This window comes from Argentina silus (genome assembly GCF_951799395.1).
Source record: "Argentina silus genome assembly, chromosome: 1".
NCBI lineage: Eukaryota > Metazoa > Chordata > Actinopteri > Argentiniformes > Argentinidae > Argentina > Argentina silus.
In genome coordinates, this window is record NC_139655.1 from 17,577,745 (window position 1) to 17,593,899 (window position 16,155).

The 16,155-nt window shown below is 42.0% G+C and overlaps 1 protein-coding gene across 2 annotated transcripts; it reads left to right on the forward strand.

Annotated features, from left to right (window-relative positions):
* Positions 1–2,680: 2,680 nt before the first annotated feature.
* On the forward strand, positions 2,681–12,926 carry septin2 (septin 2). Of its 2 annotated transcripts, none has more exons than XM_083668876.1 (13): positions 2,681–2,802; positions 3,806–3,848; positions 4,609–4,723; positions 5,820–5,906; positions 6,289–6,412; positions 6,588–6,722; positions 6,895–7,012; positions 7,292–7,393; positions 7,612–7,757; positions 7,940–8,023; positions 9,162–9,222; positions 11,418–11,509; positions 11,708–12,926. In XM_083668876.1, exons 2-12 carry the CDS (start codon positions 3,825–3,827, stop codon positions 11,499–11,501), a joined length of 1,080 nt encoding a protein of 359 aa, XP_083525002.1. In that variant the 5' UTR covers positions 2,681–2,802; positions 3,806–3,824; the 3' UTR covers positions 11,502–11,509; positions 11,708–12,926. The 2 variants fall into 2 exon arrangements, with proteins under 2 accessions (XP_083525002.1, XP_083525003.1); XM_083668877.1 differs by having other exon boundaries at positions 2,694–2,802; positions 3,809–3,848.
* The last annotated feature ends 3,229 nt before the right edge of the window (positions 12,927–16,155 follow it).

Genomic DNA, 16,155 nt, shown 5'->3' on the forward strand with positions numbered 1-16,155 from the left:
AGAGCTAAGAAGGAACAGTGTCTCTCACTAGTCTGTCACATGCAGAACGTTTTTTGTTGGATTAATTATCTGCTGAAGGGGTATGACAGAGGTTCATAACTCCATTATTACCATTATGAAGGAATCAAAAACTGATGTCAGTTATAGATGGTGATCACTTGAGGGATCAGCTGTTGTGTTTTTTGCAGAGGAAAATCATAAATACCTCCAGGTACTAGACGCCCCGATTATAGGCTAGCTTTTACTGTATGCAAATGAGGATATTATCACCAGTTCAGCAGGGGAGCAGTGTGTGTTTTCAGCTGATAAAGCTGAAATGGTTGTTGCAAGATGTGTTTTTTTTTAAGAGGAGTGGGGAGAGGGAAGAAACAAGAGACATATGAAGACGTTTACTTTTTCCCAGAGTTCCAGAGAAAAATATATTTGAAACAGAAGGATTTCTCAAATTATTGTGTGTGTTCATATACAGTATAGGCGAGGATGAAAGACTCTGAAGAATAAAATCTATCATCGATCTTCTTTAGGGCACAGGGGAGATCAGAAACAGTCTGCCCACCAGGGTACCTGCCTCAGCTTGACAGCTCTACCCCTCTCCTCCGCGACTCTCCCCTTAAACAGACTGACTCTCCCCCCTTAGAGGTGAGGCTCCTCTTTGAGGATTACATAGGCTAAGTAGCCAGGTAAATGCCTGGAATTATTAGCCCTTTCGTACTCTGAGCAGAACAGGAATTCTTGTGCCATGTATGAGATGAGGCACTTTAAATGCAGACGATATCCATACCAGTTAATAATATGGCCTCCGAAAATGACAGTGTGGCGCCTCTAAGAGGCTTATGATATAATGAAAATAGTGTTGTCGTCGTCACCCCCCCCCCCCCCCCCCCCCAGCTATGATATGCTCACTGTGACAGTAAAGAGAGATTTGTATTTACCGAGATTGGCCCGTCTTCATGTTAAGCACCATCCTGAGCCAGAGGGGAGGGAGTTGGAGACACTGTGACAACAGAGTGCATAGATAAACTCCAACAGGGAAGAGGACAGACTTGTGGATGCAGCTCCTCCTAAAGCAGGAGATTGGCAGTGACAGAGTGTAGAGAGGTGGATTTGGTTCCAGGGCTGATAACTGGTAACATTCAGCACTTCACAGGCAAAAGATCACAGAGACACTCTTTTTAATAGTGTCAGGTGATACTGGAGATGGAGAATCTAATCCATCTTTTAAGCAATACTTCACCCCTCTGTCTGTGTCTCATTATGTGTATCAGGGTTGTCTTTCATTTTAGTCTAATGCATTTTCAAGCGTTGTTAAGTGTGGTGCAACTGGAGATGACAGGAGCTAGTTAAGACATATGACGATAATACTGACAATATGGGTGGAGGGGCAATAACACGAGAAAGTCACACCAAGACAAATCAAAAGGAAAGTAGTGCAGACAATAAAATGCCATGCAAGGAGGACCAGTCAGCATTCCACAGCACGACAGTACTGTATTATAGTAGTACTGAAGAAGGCCACAAGAGATCAGTATAACTGTCATAGACTGTAATACAACATCAATACTATTTACCTGATAGCGTAAAATAACCTAGCACCACATTTTACAGGAATATTTATGAGATAGTCCGAGTCACACACGTCGTAAGTACGACCAATAGGTTGGATAGGTGAGATATGATGGGGGGAAAAAAGGGAGGGCTCGTCCGGGATTTGAACCCGGGACCTCTCGCACCCAAAGCGAGAATCATACCCCTAGACCAACGAGCCACACAAACTGCAGCAGAATGTAAGCTACTTGTACCAAATGTATGATGGTAGTTAATGCCTGCTTGGATGAGTATCTAGTGAAACGATAAGCACAATGGCAACCTCTCCATCTCCCTTAGTTACTCGTCAAAATATATATGAAGTTGTTGGCGCTGGTTAGTTATTGGCGCTGGTTGAAGTGAATTTGCAAATTCAGCATGCAACCTTGAGCATTAGCCAATGCCAGCCAGGCAAGTCATATTGAGACATTTTCGTGTTAGCTACAATGTTGTATCCAAATATTGATTGTACATACCCATATGTGTTAGGCATGCAAAAAGAAAAGTTGAGGAAATATACCCGCGACGAGAATCGCACAGTTGTGTGACAATTGCACGATGGATCTAGAGGTTAGACACAACGTGACATGACATCGTGCCGTGGGCTCATCCTTCACATTTCGACGCAACAACACACAATTTACTTTCTCCATTTATAAAAAACGTACTCTATTCAAGTTCAATCCCACCCTCATTAGGTGAAGTGCATGTGCAGGGACGGATTTCCCTGCCCAGTGCCCACACTGGGTTGATTGACAGTAGGCTCTGATTCATAAAAAGTTCAAAGCAAAGGCCATTGATCTGATCATATCGATGTCCAATATCTCAGAATGGTCACTTATTCATTTTAAAGTTGTCGATGAAAAAGATGATGATGATTATGTAAAAATGTAATGATTATGTTAATCCTTTATGTTTTTGATTGCAAGCAATGTTATTGTTACCAATAAATAGATACAAATAGCTCATGATGATGATGATGATACTGCTGAGTTTTGGGAAGATTCTGCAAGAGGACCATCGACTGCCAGGTTCGCTTATCCAGTGACTAATTAACGCGCATATCCCTCTCTGCCGGAGGGGACCGTTAGCGCCCAGTGCATTCTGGTCCCTGAAGAAGCTGTTCGGTGCGCACCGGAATCTCAGGAATTTTAGGTGTCCGCCAGTCCAGCCCAACTTCCAGAACCACACGAAATTCTCTCACTGACAATCGAAAAGGTAAACATGTTATTCACTGGTTATTAGCAAACCATATCTATGTACTATTTCATCGTTTCGTTGTGAACGAGAGACTTTGCCTGGGGACTTCCTGTCGCATTCACAGAGTAACATTAGCTTAGCTCACTACTAGCAAGCGAGAGATTTGTATAAGAATGATGTTGTGATATTAAAAGTCTGCCAATAGATACATCTCCATTTTACCCAGGACTTTTCATGTTTAGTTAGCACGGTTTGATATACACTGTCTCCCAGTGATTTTCAATGTAGCCAGTAGGTTGTGAGCTAGCTTGCTAGCTAACTCTTAAGAGACGGTGGAAAAGGCCCGCTCTCTTCCTCAAATCATTGTTTGTGGCTAGCTAACTTAACTAGTCTAGCGAGACTATCAAGACAGGTAACTTATTATAACTCTCTCTCGCTCTCTCTCTCTCATATATATATATATGTCTAGCTACTTCAGTGCAGTACTTTATTCACACACCATTAGTTGCAACTGTGGTGTATTCCGGGTGTTTGAGTAGCAGTTTCCACTAACAGCATTAGACTTCATATAGGGCAAAGAGCAAATAAGCCTCTGTTTATTTAATCCCTGCTGAACTCACCAATTTATCTGAACCACTTACAGTACAGTAGTAGTAGCTAGTTAAAGCCGGCTATCATGCTCTCAGTTGACTTACTGCTGATCATGCTCTCAGCTGACTTACTGCTCTGATAAGGTCAAATGTATTCTATGAACTGTGTAGGGAGAAATTGCTTGCAGGTTAGAACAGTAAACCAGCTTGAATACATAGCCTTGCTGTGTGTACGTGAAAAAGGCTGTCAGTTTTTTTGTGGTGAGACCAAAAAAGTCATTCTGAGCAGAGAGCAGACTTCCTGTCTTTCACAGGCCCTCATCATAAGTTGCCTCCATTTTGAACAGGATCTCTTAAAATTGGCTTGTACTGGTATTTAAGTGTTTTGTTGAATATGATTTAGCCTTTTTTTAATGTCATCTGTTCTGTAGTAGGTTGAAAGAGCGCAAAATGTCTCAGGCTGAAAAAATGAAGGTAAGTTTACCAGAATGATAAGAGGGGATTTGTTTCCTCTAAGCTCATTTTAATTCAATTATATCACGTTCTTCTGAATGATTGATTTGATGAATAGGCTCCTTAGAGGGAGATCATCCCCATGGCATTACAAAAATAATCCTCGTCAAATCAGTATTGATAATAACGACTAAACTGTTGGATCATAAGTGTCTTTTTTCAGAAAGATACACATTACAGCTGCAAATATTGTGTGTCGTCTTTTTTGTTTTAGTGTCAGAGATGGACTCAATGGCAGAATGCACAGCCTCTTTGGAAGCTGCTTCCCCCATGACTCACTGTTGTGTCTTAACCTGAGTTTAATCAATGCCTCTAGGCCCTAGGTTCTAGTCATACACATTAGTTGGCCTAAATACTGATAATCTTATTATTTTGAAATTCTCTTTGAATAATTACAAAAATATTGTGGACCTGTGATCGGTGCTACTGTCTTCAAGTGCCATTGTTGAAAAGTCAGTCTTTGCACAGCCTTCCTTAGTCTGTGTGCTGTGGGGTCGTAAACACTGGAATGCAGGATTGAATGGGCTTTACAAATAGGATAGTCGACCAGTGAACATTGCCTCACCAAAACATCCTTGAACAGATGCTATCTCAGTATAACTGGTTGTAATTTTTCTTGTCAGTGTCAAAAGCTATGCATCTGCAAATATATCAGAAAATTACAGTATTTTTAAGTTAAATTACTTGATTTTTCATGTACTCCTTTCTCGTATGTTTACAGCAGGGCCAGTTCACCAACCCAGAGACCCCGGGATACGTGGGCTTTGCTAACCTGCCCAACCAGGTGCACCGCAAGTCTGTCAAAAAGGGCTTTGAGTTCACCCTCATGGTGGTTGGTGAGTGTTGTATGAGGCATTTTCTCATAGCCATTCCTTCTCTGTGTCAGTCAAGATGATGTTTTTGGCGTTGGAGAGGAAGCCTGTGCCAAAATGATGATTTTCAAGTCCCCATGTCAGATTGTAAGCATTTTAGGAATGTGATGGCAGTAAGCACAAACTTTTGAGGTATGTGTTTCCTTTTGAGTGAGAGGATAGTTTTTCTGTAGAGAGGACCATATATACAGACACATTAGCATATTAGACTAGAAATATGTCATACTACTTTAGTTGTGCTCACTGCTCAGCTCTTTTGATATCAATGGCTTATTTTTGGCAGAATGGAATGCGACTTTGAAGACTGCCCTATGGGAAGTTTCCTCTTCCCATAGCCTCTCCTAACTGTTTTTATAGTTCATATCCTCTCCTAAACATGCATCTATAACCATCTCCTTTACTTCCTGTGGTGTGTGTGTGTGTGTGTGTGGGGGGGGGGGGTCATAGAGGGTTAGTCCAGCTGCTTAGTACAGTCTCTGTGTAAACATATGGAGTGAGTCCTCTGGCTCTTTTCTATGTTGGGGGGTGGGGAGGAGGGGCTATTGTACACTCATCCCTCTGCCTTAAAATAACTCGCAGTGGAATGTGGCCTGTGGGCCTCAGGGCTAACCTCACTCTGGACAGGGTCTGCTACTTCTGCTGCTGGAATATTTCAGGAGGGCTTCTTTGAGCATTTAGGTCTGAGGATGGAGTGTGTGTGACCTGTAGAAAAATCTAATTTAAGCGCCAGGTTAATGTGTTTCCCCAAACGTGTAGTCTAGCTAATGTGTGTCATGTGAAAACCACAATGGAAATAAGTCATTGATTTATTATGTACTATCCTCGATTATTTTATTCATATGTTTGTTTTTTGTATTGTGTGTGTGCTTGGTTTTAAAAAGGTTAAATAACAAACAAACAAAAAGACACAGCTTGCAGAATCAAGTCTAGCTAACTGATATGTGCCCAGCTACAGGGCTATTGTTGTCTGTTTTGCCTGGTGGCTGCAGAAGTCTTATTTATATTGGCTTGTCAGTAAAAGAATGGGGGATATACTGATCATTCCATGTCTTCTCCTTAGGTGAGTCTGGCCTAGGGAAGTCCACCCTTATCAACAGCTTGTTCCTCACTGACCTCTACCCAGAGAGAGTCATCCCTGGAGCAGCAGGTATGCAGCACACACATTTTGAATACTTTTTTTGGTTCAACATTTAAAGAACCCAAAATATATCAAGGGTCATACAGATGCTTGGAGTTATGTAAACAAAAAGCCACCAGTCTTCACCACTCCACAAAGCTTCCCATAACGGCTGACACAGAGCAATATCGTGTCAGCTGATTGGATCGAATGAGCAGCCTATTTCTATCATGGTCACCTATTTGGCTTTCATTCAAAGCAATAATGTCAGGTGTATTGGGCATATTAGAAAAGCAGCATTATTCTCACTGAACCAACACACACACACATTCCAAGGCTGGTGATTTAAATCTCATCACTTACAAAGCAACCCAATAGGAGTCATTAAAGACCTCCTTTGCTCTGTCCACAGAGAAGATTGAGCGCACGGTTCAGATTGAGGCTTCAACGGTGGAGATCGAGGAGCGAGGGGTGAAGCTCCGCCTCACTGTAGTGGACACGCCCGGATATGGTGACGCCATCAACAGCCAAGACTGGTACACCATTTCCCCCCTAAATATGTCCATGCATAGAGATTTACATTTTAGTCAGGAATACAGTTAAAGTTATTTACAGTTATAGTAAAGTTGATTATTAAAGAATATATATGAACATTACTCCATGAATTACAACAATATAATGTACAAGTTCCTCTCTGCTCCACACACCCAGTTTCAGCACCATCATTGCTTACATCGACGACCAGTTTGAACGCTATCTCCATGACGAGAGCGGCCTGAACCGCAGGCACATTGTGGACAACCGTGTGCACTGCTGCTTCTACTTCATCTCCCCATTGGGCCATGGGTGAGCCCCCCTCCACTTCTCTTCCTCCCTCAATGTCAATATGTTTTAATTTCTCCCAAGTGTACTGAGTCTGAAGATGTGCCTAAAGTTTTATATCAATTTCATACATCAGTGCTGCAATGTGGTCTGCCCTGTACTTATATTCTCTCTATCTCTCATGTCTCTCATACAGCCTGAAGCCTCTGGACGTGCAGTTCATGAAGGCCATCCACAACAAAGTCAACGTGGTCCCTGTTATTGCCAAGGCTGACACACTCACCTTGAGAGAGAGGGAGAGGCTCAAGCGCAGGGTAGGTGTCACCTAGAACTCATCCTCTCGTCTCTCAAAACTAAGCTAAGTTTGGAGAGCAGTCAGATTAATTAGGCTCACATGACTGATGTAATATACTTGCTTATGATACTTATGCAACACTACACCGTGTGTGTCTGTTGCTTGGTTGTCTTCGGCTGCAAACCTATTTTTTCTTAATTTATCTTGATCAATAATATCCATTAAATTCAAAGGATACTGTTAAAGAGATGTTGAAGTGTACCGCCTTATGATGTTTTGTTTCTGTGTTGGACTGTAGATTTTGGATGAGATTGATGAGCACGGCATTAAGATCTACCACCTCCCTGACGCTGAGTCTGATGAGGATGAAGACTTCAAGGAGCAGACCAGGATTCTAAAAGTAAGTCATGGCTTCTTTCTGTACACTACTTTCATTCCCCATACAAAGATTCTAAATTCCATAACTAGTTTCCCACACATACAGACATACACAGGAAAAGGGACAATTGATATTGATTATGTAACCTCACGACAACGCTTACAATTATATACCACAATTACAATCACCAACATGGTACCTGTTCCAACTATTAGTTCTGTACCACTCCCTCCCCTCAGGCCAGTATCCCCTTTGCAGTGGTGGGCTCCAACCAGCAGATCGAGGCCAAGGGGAAGAAGGTGAGGGGTCGTCTGTACCCCTGGGGCGTGGTGGAGGTGGAGAACCCGGAGCACAACGACTTCCTCAAGCTGCGCACCATGCTGATGTGAGTCTCTTGGAGAGAGAGTGATAACAGTAATGGGGTCAGAGAGGCTAGAGATCTATGTCGAACATGCTGTGCCCTGAATCTCAAATGAACCCTTTGCCCGTAGCCCCTTGGCGCACTGTATATCTGAGAGGATTGGATATGTGTTGGTTGATTTTACACCTGTCCCCCTACTTCCACAGCACCCACATGCAAGACCTACAGGAGGTTACCCAGGACCTGCACTACGAGAACTTCCGTTCAGAACGCCTCAAAAGGGGCGGCAGGTTGTCCTACCATGGTTACGTTCTGCCTCTCTCTCCTGCGTACGTACCTGTCTGTCTGCCTGCCTTTCTGCACCTCCCCCTGAAACCTCATGCTGTAATACAGCCTAAAGCCACCAAGAGGCTAAGAATGCTACTCAGCTGAACAAAACAGAATATAACGTTGAGAAAGACATTAACTTAATAACTTGTCTCAAAGAGCCATACACTTGTTTAGGGATGATGTGGAGAACTCCAAAAGGTATTGTGTGAATGGTAACAGACATCATGTTGTTGAAAACTACAATAATTACAGTGGCTTTACTCATCATTTTGCTTGTCCGTTCAAAAACGAATTGGCCTTGATTGTGGGTAAGTGTTATAGTGGGCTGTAGTGTGTTAGGATTTAACTAGGATAGTCTGGTTAATAGTATGCTGGGTGTACTGGCTATATGTTGGAAGGGGGTATTTTGGCTACTGTTTGGCATGTATAGTAGGGGTATTAAACCCTGGGATTGTAGATCTATAAGATTCTTTGAGACCCTCCTCTAAGTAACACCAATCCAGGAGAAGGGAGTGATCTTACTGCCTTCCCATTGGCTTGTCATCTGCCTAAACAGGCTGGTCTGGCCTGGTCTGGCCTGGTCTGTCTAATCCCTGAGTGGCCCATTGGAGGTTCCCGTTATCAAAGGGGGAGGTATCACTGTCTCCCTTGCACTTGCTGCTTTGCTCTTTCTTCTGCAGCTTAACTATCACTCTCAAATCTCCACCTTTCTCCCCCCCAATCTGTTTTCTCTCACATCCACTAACTTGCACCCTCTCCCGACTCTACTTTCTACATGTTGCTTTTTCCTCCTGTCTGCTTGAATGATAAGTTACAACACCACACATTCAACCCCATATCAGGGGTTTACTAAACTGCCTCTCAGGGCCCCCTCATGCATTGTGGGGTTCTCTTCCCACCCTATCTCTCTGCTGATTCTGTCAATGTAATGCTTTTTAAATATTGTGATGTCATCTAGTTGCACAAAAACATACTTTGTAGTTGAGAGCCTTTAATGTTTGCGATTTTCAGTGGCCGTTCTTTTGGTAAATATCCCTTTATAATTAAGTATTTAGCCCCAGATGAGCCACACTCACCTAACCTGTGTCCATATTCCAGGAAGGGACCGGAGCCAGAGGAAATGGACAAGGATATGATCCTGCAGGAGAAGGAGGCTGAGGTAGGATACTTACATTTCATGCCCTCTCACTTCTTTTCCACAATAGGACATTCATACTATAAACCCTAATCTCGGAACCAAGAATCTCATCACTCGATTGCGATTCTGGGGTCACAGGAAGTAAACACTAGGGACAGTGTTTACATCGTCCCTCCTAATGTGTTCCCTGTAGCACCATCTGAGCCGCTCGTGATGCCCCTCCCTTTCTGCCCTGCCCTCTGTTTACAACTTGACCTGCATGCATCACGTTTGCGATGTGAGAATCTTCTAATGTGGCAATTAATTGTGCTTGAGGGGGATCTTCAAAGCAGTGTGACATGTTTGTGCCCTCTCTATCATTTAAATAAAAATAATTGCATCGATTTCACTGATACTATTTAAGGGCACAGAAAGGTAAGTGTAAGTAATGGGACAGTTTTTAGATATGTATAGCTGCCACTAAAACTGACAAACCATAACACCGCTGGCTGTAAATCTTGGGCAGATCCTTTTTTCTCCAAACTTCCCACTTGCAATCACTCTGGTACATGATAACATTCATCTTATCTGTCCACAAGACCTTTTTCCAGACCTCTGCAAGCTTTGTAGGTACTTTTTAGCAAACGGTAACCCGACCATCCTTTTTTTAGGATAACTAGTGGTTTGCACCTTGCAGTGAAGCCACTGTAGTTTGGCTGGTGATTGTATTCTGCAGATGGTAGTCTTTGACACATTCACGCCTACCTCCTGGATAGTGTTCCTGATATGTGGGACAGTTGTTTTGGGGGTTTTCTTAATTATGGTGAACATTCTTCGGTCATCCACTGTAGAAGATGTTCCAAACTGTTGATTTTGGCAAGCGAAAGGTTTTGGCTTTCATTGACACCTCTTTGGTCCTCATGTTGACTGACACACATAGCAGACTCCAAAAGCAAACGCAAAGCCTAGAATCAATACTAGACATTGACAGCTCTCTTATGCCAGCACAAGTGATGTGAGGGAACACTCCTGACTTACCAGAAACACCTGTCAAGCCAATTGTCCCATTACTTTTGGTACCCTGAAATAAGGGGACTATGTATAGAAACTGTTGTGATTTCTAAATGGTAAAACAAATACCCTCAAATAAAAGCTGAGAATCTCTACTTTAACCTCACAGTAATTGTTTGATTTCTAATCCAAAGATTTGGAGTATAGAGCCAGAAGGAGAAAACATGCTTCACTGTCCCATTAATTACGCAGGGCAGTGTATATGCTTTTGCTTGCAAAATAATGTTTCGTCCATAGTGCTATCAATCATTCATGACCGCTGTCCATGGTGCTTATAGTGTGTTGCGAAATCAGTGGTGGAAACATTGCCACGGTATGCTGTCTGTCAGAATTGTCATGGAGCACTACAAGTGTTTGCAAAGATTGTAACATTTGTAATTGACTTCAGTCGGCTGTGCCTCAGTGACCGCAACACAGCAGTTCCAATATCCACAATATAGTACACCTCTGGTGTTTTATTGCGAAGAGGAGGGCTTGCGAGTAAGAATTGAATCATACTGTCATAGACAGACTCTAACTACAGTTATGACAATACAACTTTGAACTGTATGTATTATGTTATTCTAGGACCGGATTCCCCCCATCAGCGAGGCCATTCATTCTAATTAGTAAGCAATAATGATGATACATTTGAAATGATAGACATTTAGGCTCTTGAATAGCAACTGCGACTCCCTGACAATAGTGTTGCTGGATGCAGCCTCTCCAGCGTGCAGGGAACATGGAGGTTTTGCGTGTAAAATGCGTGTATCTATCATATTCATGACACACCCCATCCCTCTCTCCACCCCAAACGCACAGTTGTCTTAATGGTGCATACTGGGCTGACATTAGAATATGCGCTGGAGCTCCGCATGTACATTTGATGTGTAAAGCTGCGTGTGTAAGGTGGTGTGCAAAGAAATGAGAATAGACTCCATTGTCAGAAATAGGTAACACCAGTCGTCTGGGCTGCTGGTATGCTTATTTTCGTCGACTAATTTAGATTTTTAAAACCAGGGTTGTGTTCACTGTCTGAGTAATTAACTACCAGTGAGAAACAAAAACCAGCAGGACAGTGTGCCAGAGTACTGGAGATTCCTATGACCTTTGAATGGAAGAGCTATAGTAACAGACGTGGTGTCAAATGTGATGCTGACCATGTCCTCTGACTATCTCCTGTGCAGCTGAGACGGATGCAGGAGATGATTGCCAAGATGCAGGCTCAGATGCAGAAGCATGATGGCGATGGAGATGGACAGCACGTGTGAAACCCTCGGTAAGACCAGCACCACCCTATACTATACTGTATGTCACAAAAACAGAGCAACTGCGATGAAAACATGTCTATGCACTGTAGTTTGTAAATGTTGTACATTTCAGAGATGCTTGGATTATTGCTTATTTTGAAGTCACTTCATTTCATTGTACAAAACCCAAGCGCTAATATACTCTATGTCTTTCTTTTCCCCTTTAGGTTTTGGAGCTGTTATTTGAACTTGACCAGAGAGGGGCGGAGGATTGCAGAAGCGGGAGTGAAAAATTAGGGAGATATTGGTCCTTGTCCCATACTGTTTGCCACTATCTTAGGTTATTTCACTCCTACTTTGGATTTCGAGTTATACATATATATATACACATATATATATATATGTATAAGCAGTATTATGTTTTTTTATATTCACACACATTCTGTTTCTAATATTCCACCTTTCTAATTATTCATTTATTCCATTCTATTGGACAATGCCAGTTACTCAAATGAAGTTTTAATAGAGCCATTAACATGTTTTTGTCAATGGCAATTCAGTACTGTCAATGGCTGTCCACTCAGCCCTAAAACCACTCACAATATCATGTATTAACTGTGACTCCAATTTACAAGTGGCATGGCCAACCACTAAGAAAGTTAGCTGATCCGCTTGGTGGCTCCAAACTGCTAACACAAATCTTTTTTTTTTTTTTTTTTTTTTCAGCAATGGTTGAGATGCCAATGTTAGCTGATTCTGTATGTTGAAAATATGTTTCTTTGAAAAGTTTCCCCTCGTGGGGTTCCTCTACAGTGTTTTTCTCTTTTACGCTCCTGCATGCAGCTCTTAACCGTTTGAAGTGGCATTGTGTTGAAATGGCTGAAGTACACTGTGACGTGTGACCTGACATGTGCCCTATCCAGTCATGCTGTAGCCCTGACCAATGAAGGAGACATACCTTAATGTTTTAACTGTGTGTGCCTCTATGGATGCTATATCTACGCCGCAGGTTTCCCCTATTGTAAAATATATTGATGAAGCAGGAGACCTAACAATTGCAAATTAGTTATTGTGATGGTGGAACAGATGAGCTCATGCAGTCATTGCTTTTCCTTGTGGCCCCCCTATGGTGTGGAATGAAGTACATGCATCTGTGTGATATGGAGGTCATGATGTCAAGCCCATACTGTACTTAGTGTATATCCTTCTGTTCTTTATGGCTGATTGTGAATGGGCGAGACTGAGGAGTGACAGACTGATTTTGGTCGAAATGGTTCATTGCCATTTTGGTCCTTATGGTGACCTAGTGACCCACAATAGCCCATATCTGACACAAGCCAAGCCAGAGTTCTTTACATTCCAGTTTCTGCTGTTTTATCCAATAACTATCAAATAAAACCCTTGACATATATACTATCTTATAATAAAGTTTTTATTAAAGCAATACTAATTTCTACCACATACTTGGGTCACATATTTCAAATGCATAAGCTTCTCATCACATCTAGCCATGGAACCTCCATAATTATTTAAAAAAAAAAATGTATGACCTATAGTTTAGGTCACATGAAGTTCTCTTAGTGGCTTGTAATTGATGTAGTCAAGCTTTGTCTCTGTCTCTTTGGTCCTCATGTTGACAGACTCCAAATGCAAAGCCTAGGATCAATACTAGACATCGAGAGCTGTCTTATAACTGCACAAATGACGTGATGTAACACAACACCTGTCAAGTCAATTGTCCCATCACTCTTGGGTACCCTAAAATAAGGGGACTATGCTTTAAAAGTGTTGTAATTTATGAATGGTGAAACCAATATGTACATGAATAGTAATTGTTTGATTTCAGGTCCAAACTTTTGGAGTGTGAAGCTGAAAAAGAAAAAGATGCTTCACTGTCCCACTAATGATACTCAGCTATGAATTATTTGTCATCAACAGTAATGTATAAGCCTATAACTTTATAGGGATACTAAGCTCCAGGAATGGACCACTTTACTTCACTTCCAGTGCAACAGTGCTCTGCGCATGCCAAGAACCAACTGTAAACTATTGGCCTACATTACTCACGGGGTACGAAAAGAAATTTCCTTGTTTCCAATGTAACAAAACAACCAATCAAACAACAGTACTAATACAGTGCCCTCCATAAGTATTGGAAAAAATAAGCTTTTTGTCTTCTTTTACCTCTATACTCCAACAGTTTGTATTTGAAATCAAACAATTACTATGAGGTTAAACATAGAGGTTATACATAGTACCTCTATTTCAGGGTACCAAAAGTATTGGAAAATTGGCTTATTGGAACATCACCAAAACCTTAGACTTAGCAAAATCAACAGTTTGTAACATCATTAAAAATAAAGAAAGTGAGCACTGGTGAGCTCAGCAATCGCAAACAGGCAGATAGGCCAAGGAAGACCTCTACAGTGGATGACTGAAGAATGCTCACCATAATTAAGAAAAAAACAAAACAGGAACACTCTCCAGGAGGTATGTGTCTGAGACTACTTTCCACAGAATACATCACCAACCAAACTACAGAGGCTAAACTGCAAGGTGCAAACCACTAGTTATCCTCAAAAAGGATGGTCAGGTTACAGTTTGCAAAACAAAGCCTGCAGGGGTCTGGAAAACAGTCTTATACCAAGAGGAATGTTTTAAGAAAAAGGATCTGCCCAAGATGTACAGCATACCACCTCATCTGTGAAGCACACTGGAGGGGGTGCATGAACAGTTGCCAAAGAACTGGCTAACTTGTCTTAATTGATTATGTTACTGCTGACAGCAGCAGCAGAATGTATTCGGAGGTGTACAGCGTATCTTGTCTGCTTGAGTACAAGCAAATGCCTCATAATTCATCGGATGGCACTTCATCATACGGTAAGACAATGACCCGAAACATACTGCCATAGTGACTAGAGAGTTTTTTAGGGCCAAAAAGCGGAAAGTTCTTGATTAGCCAAGTCAATCTCCAGATTTAAATCTGCATGAATTTACTTTGTTGAAGCTGAGATTTAAGGCAAAAAGACCTCAAAACAAACAACAACTGAAGATGGCTACAGTGCAGGCCTGGCAGAGCATCAGCAGAGAATATACCCAGTGTCTAGTGGGGTCAATGGGTTGCAGACTTCAGACAGTTATTGCATGCAAATTACTGTAGACCAAATACTAAACATGAGTACTTTATTTGGACATTATATTATTTTTTCCAATACTTTTGGAGCCCCTGAAATAGGGAGAGTATGTTTAAAAATTAACTACCAGTGTATTGTACTTTCTAGGTGGTGAACCCAATCTGAAAAAAAAACTGAATTAAAGCTGAGAATCTCTACTTTGACCCCATAGTCATTGTTTGATTTAGAATCCAAACAGTTGGGAGTATAGAGCTACAAGAAAATGCTTTCTCTTTCCAATACTTATGAAGGGCACTTATTGGAGCACTTCATCATCGACTCATCATGTATCAAAACGCCTCCCTAGACTCTTAAGTCAGGTACAGAGAACTATAGACTTCGAATCACACTTTAGCTAGGCTACCCGCACCACCAGCTCCTTCAATCTTTGGAATGATGGGGGTACCTTACTCAGCCCCATAGGCACCACCTTGGACTGGAACAAGCCATCTCTCGTTAAAGCAGTTTTCTCTTTGTCATCTGGATTAATCTAATCTGCCAATAACCACTCCATAAATCTAACATACTAAACAATGGAACCAACAAGAGCATCAAGGCTATCATCCACCCTGGGCAACGGGTGGGCATCATGCACAGTAACTGAGTGTAGTTTACGGTTGTCTGCAAAAGCAGTATGTGCCGTCTTTCTTTTTTACTAACAGCACCGGCGACACCCAGGGAGTCTCACTGAGTTCCACCAGGTCATCGTCAAGAAGCTGCTGCACTTGTCTGCTGACCTCACGATCACACATTTTTAGAAGAATGACAGACAGTCTTGCACAAGACTCTTTTTACATTTTTTAATTTACTTTTACCAAAGATATTTGGATTAAGTAAAGATGTGAACAACGGTGTGTACTCGTTATACCTTGATGCATGTGCACCGCGATATGTGTGTTGGAGTTGATCATCTTCCCTCATTTCTTGATTGTTTCAGTTTTGAAATGATCTCTGGTGATTGCCCCAGTCTTTTCCCATTGACATCAAAACCCAGAGTCTACATTTAACATGTAACAGAGTGATGGCAAGAGGAAAGTGTGAAGAAAAAAAGGAACTGCCCAAGATCCACAGCATACCACGTCATCTGTGAATGGTGCAGGGGGTGCTATGGCTTGGGCATATATGGCTGCCACTGGAACTGGCTAACTTAATTGATGATGTAACTGCTGACAGCAGCAGCAGAATGAATTGAAGTGTACAGAAACATTGTGTCTGCTCAAGTACAAGAAAATATCTCCAAACTCATTGGATGGCACTTCCTCATACAGCAAGACAATGACCCCAAACATACTGCCGTAGCAACTAGGTTTTTCAGGGCCAAAAAGTGGAAAGTTCCCTGGCCAAGTCAATCTCCAGATTTAAATCCACATGCATGCATTTACTTTCTTGAAGCTGACGATGGCTTCAGTACAGGCCTGGCAGAGCATCACCAGACAAGATACAGAGCGTCTGGTGGGGTCAATGGGGTCTACTTTACGCAGTTATTGCATGCAAAAGATATG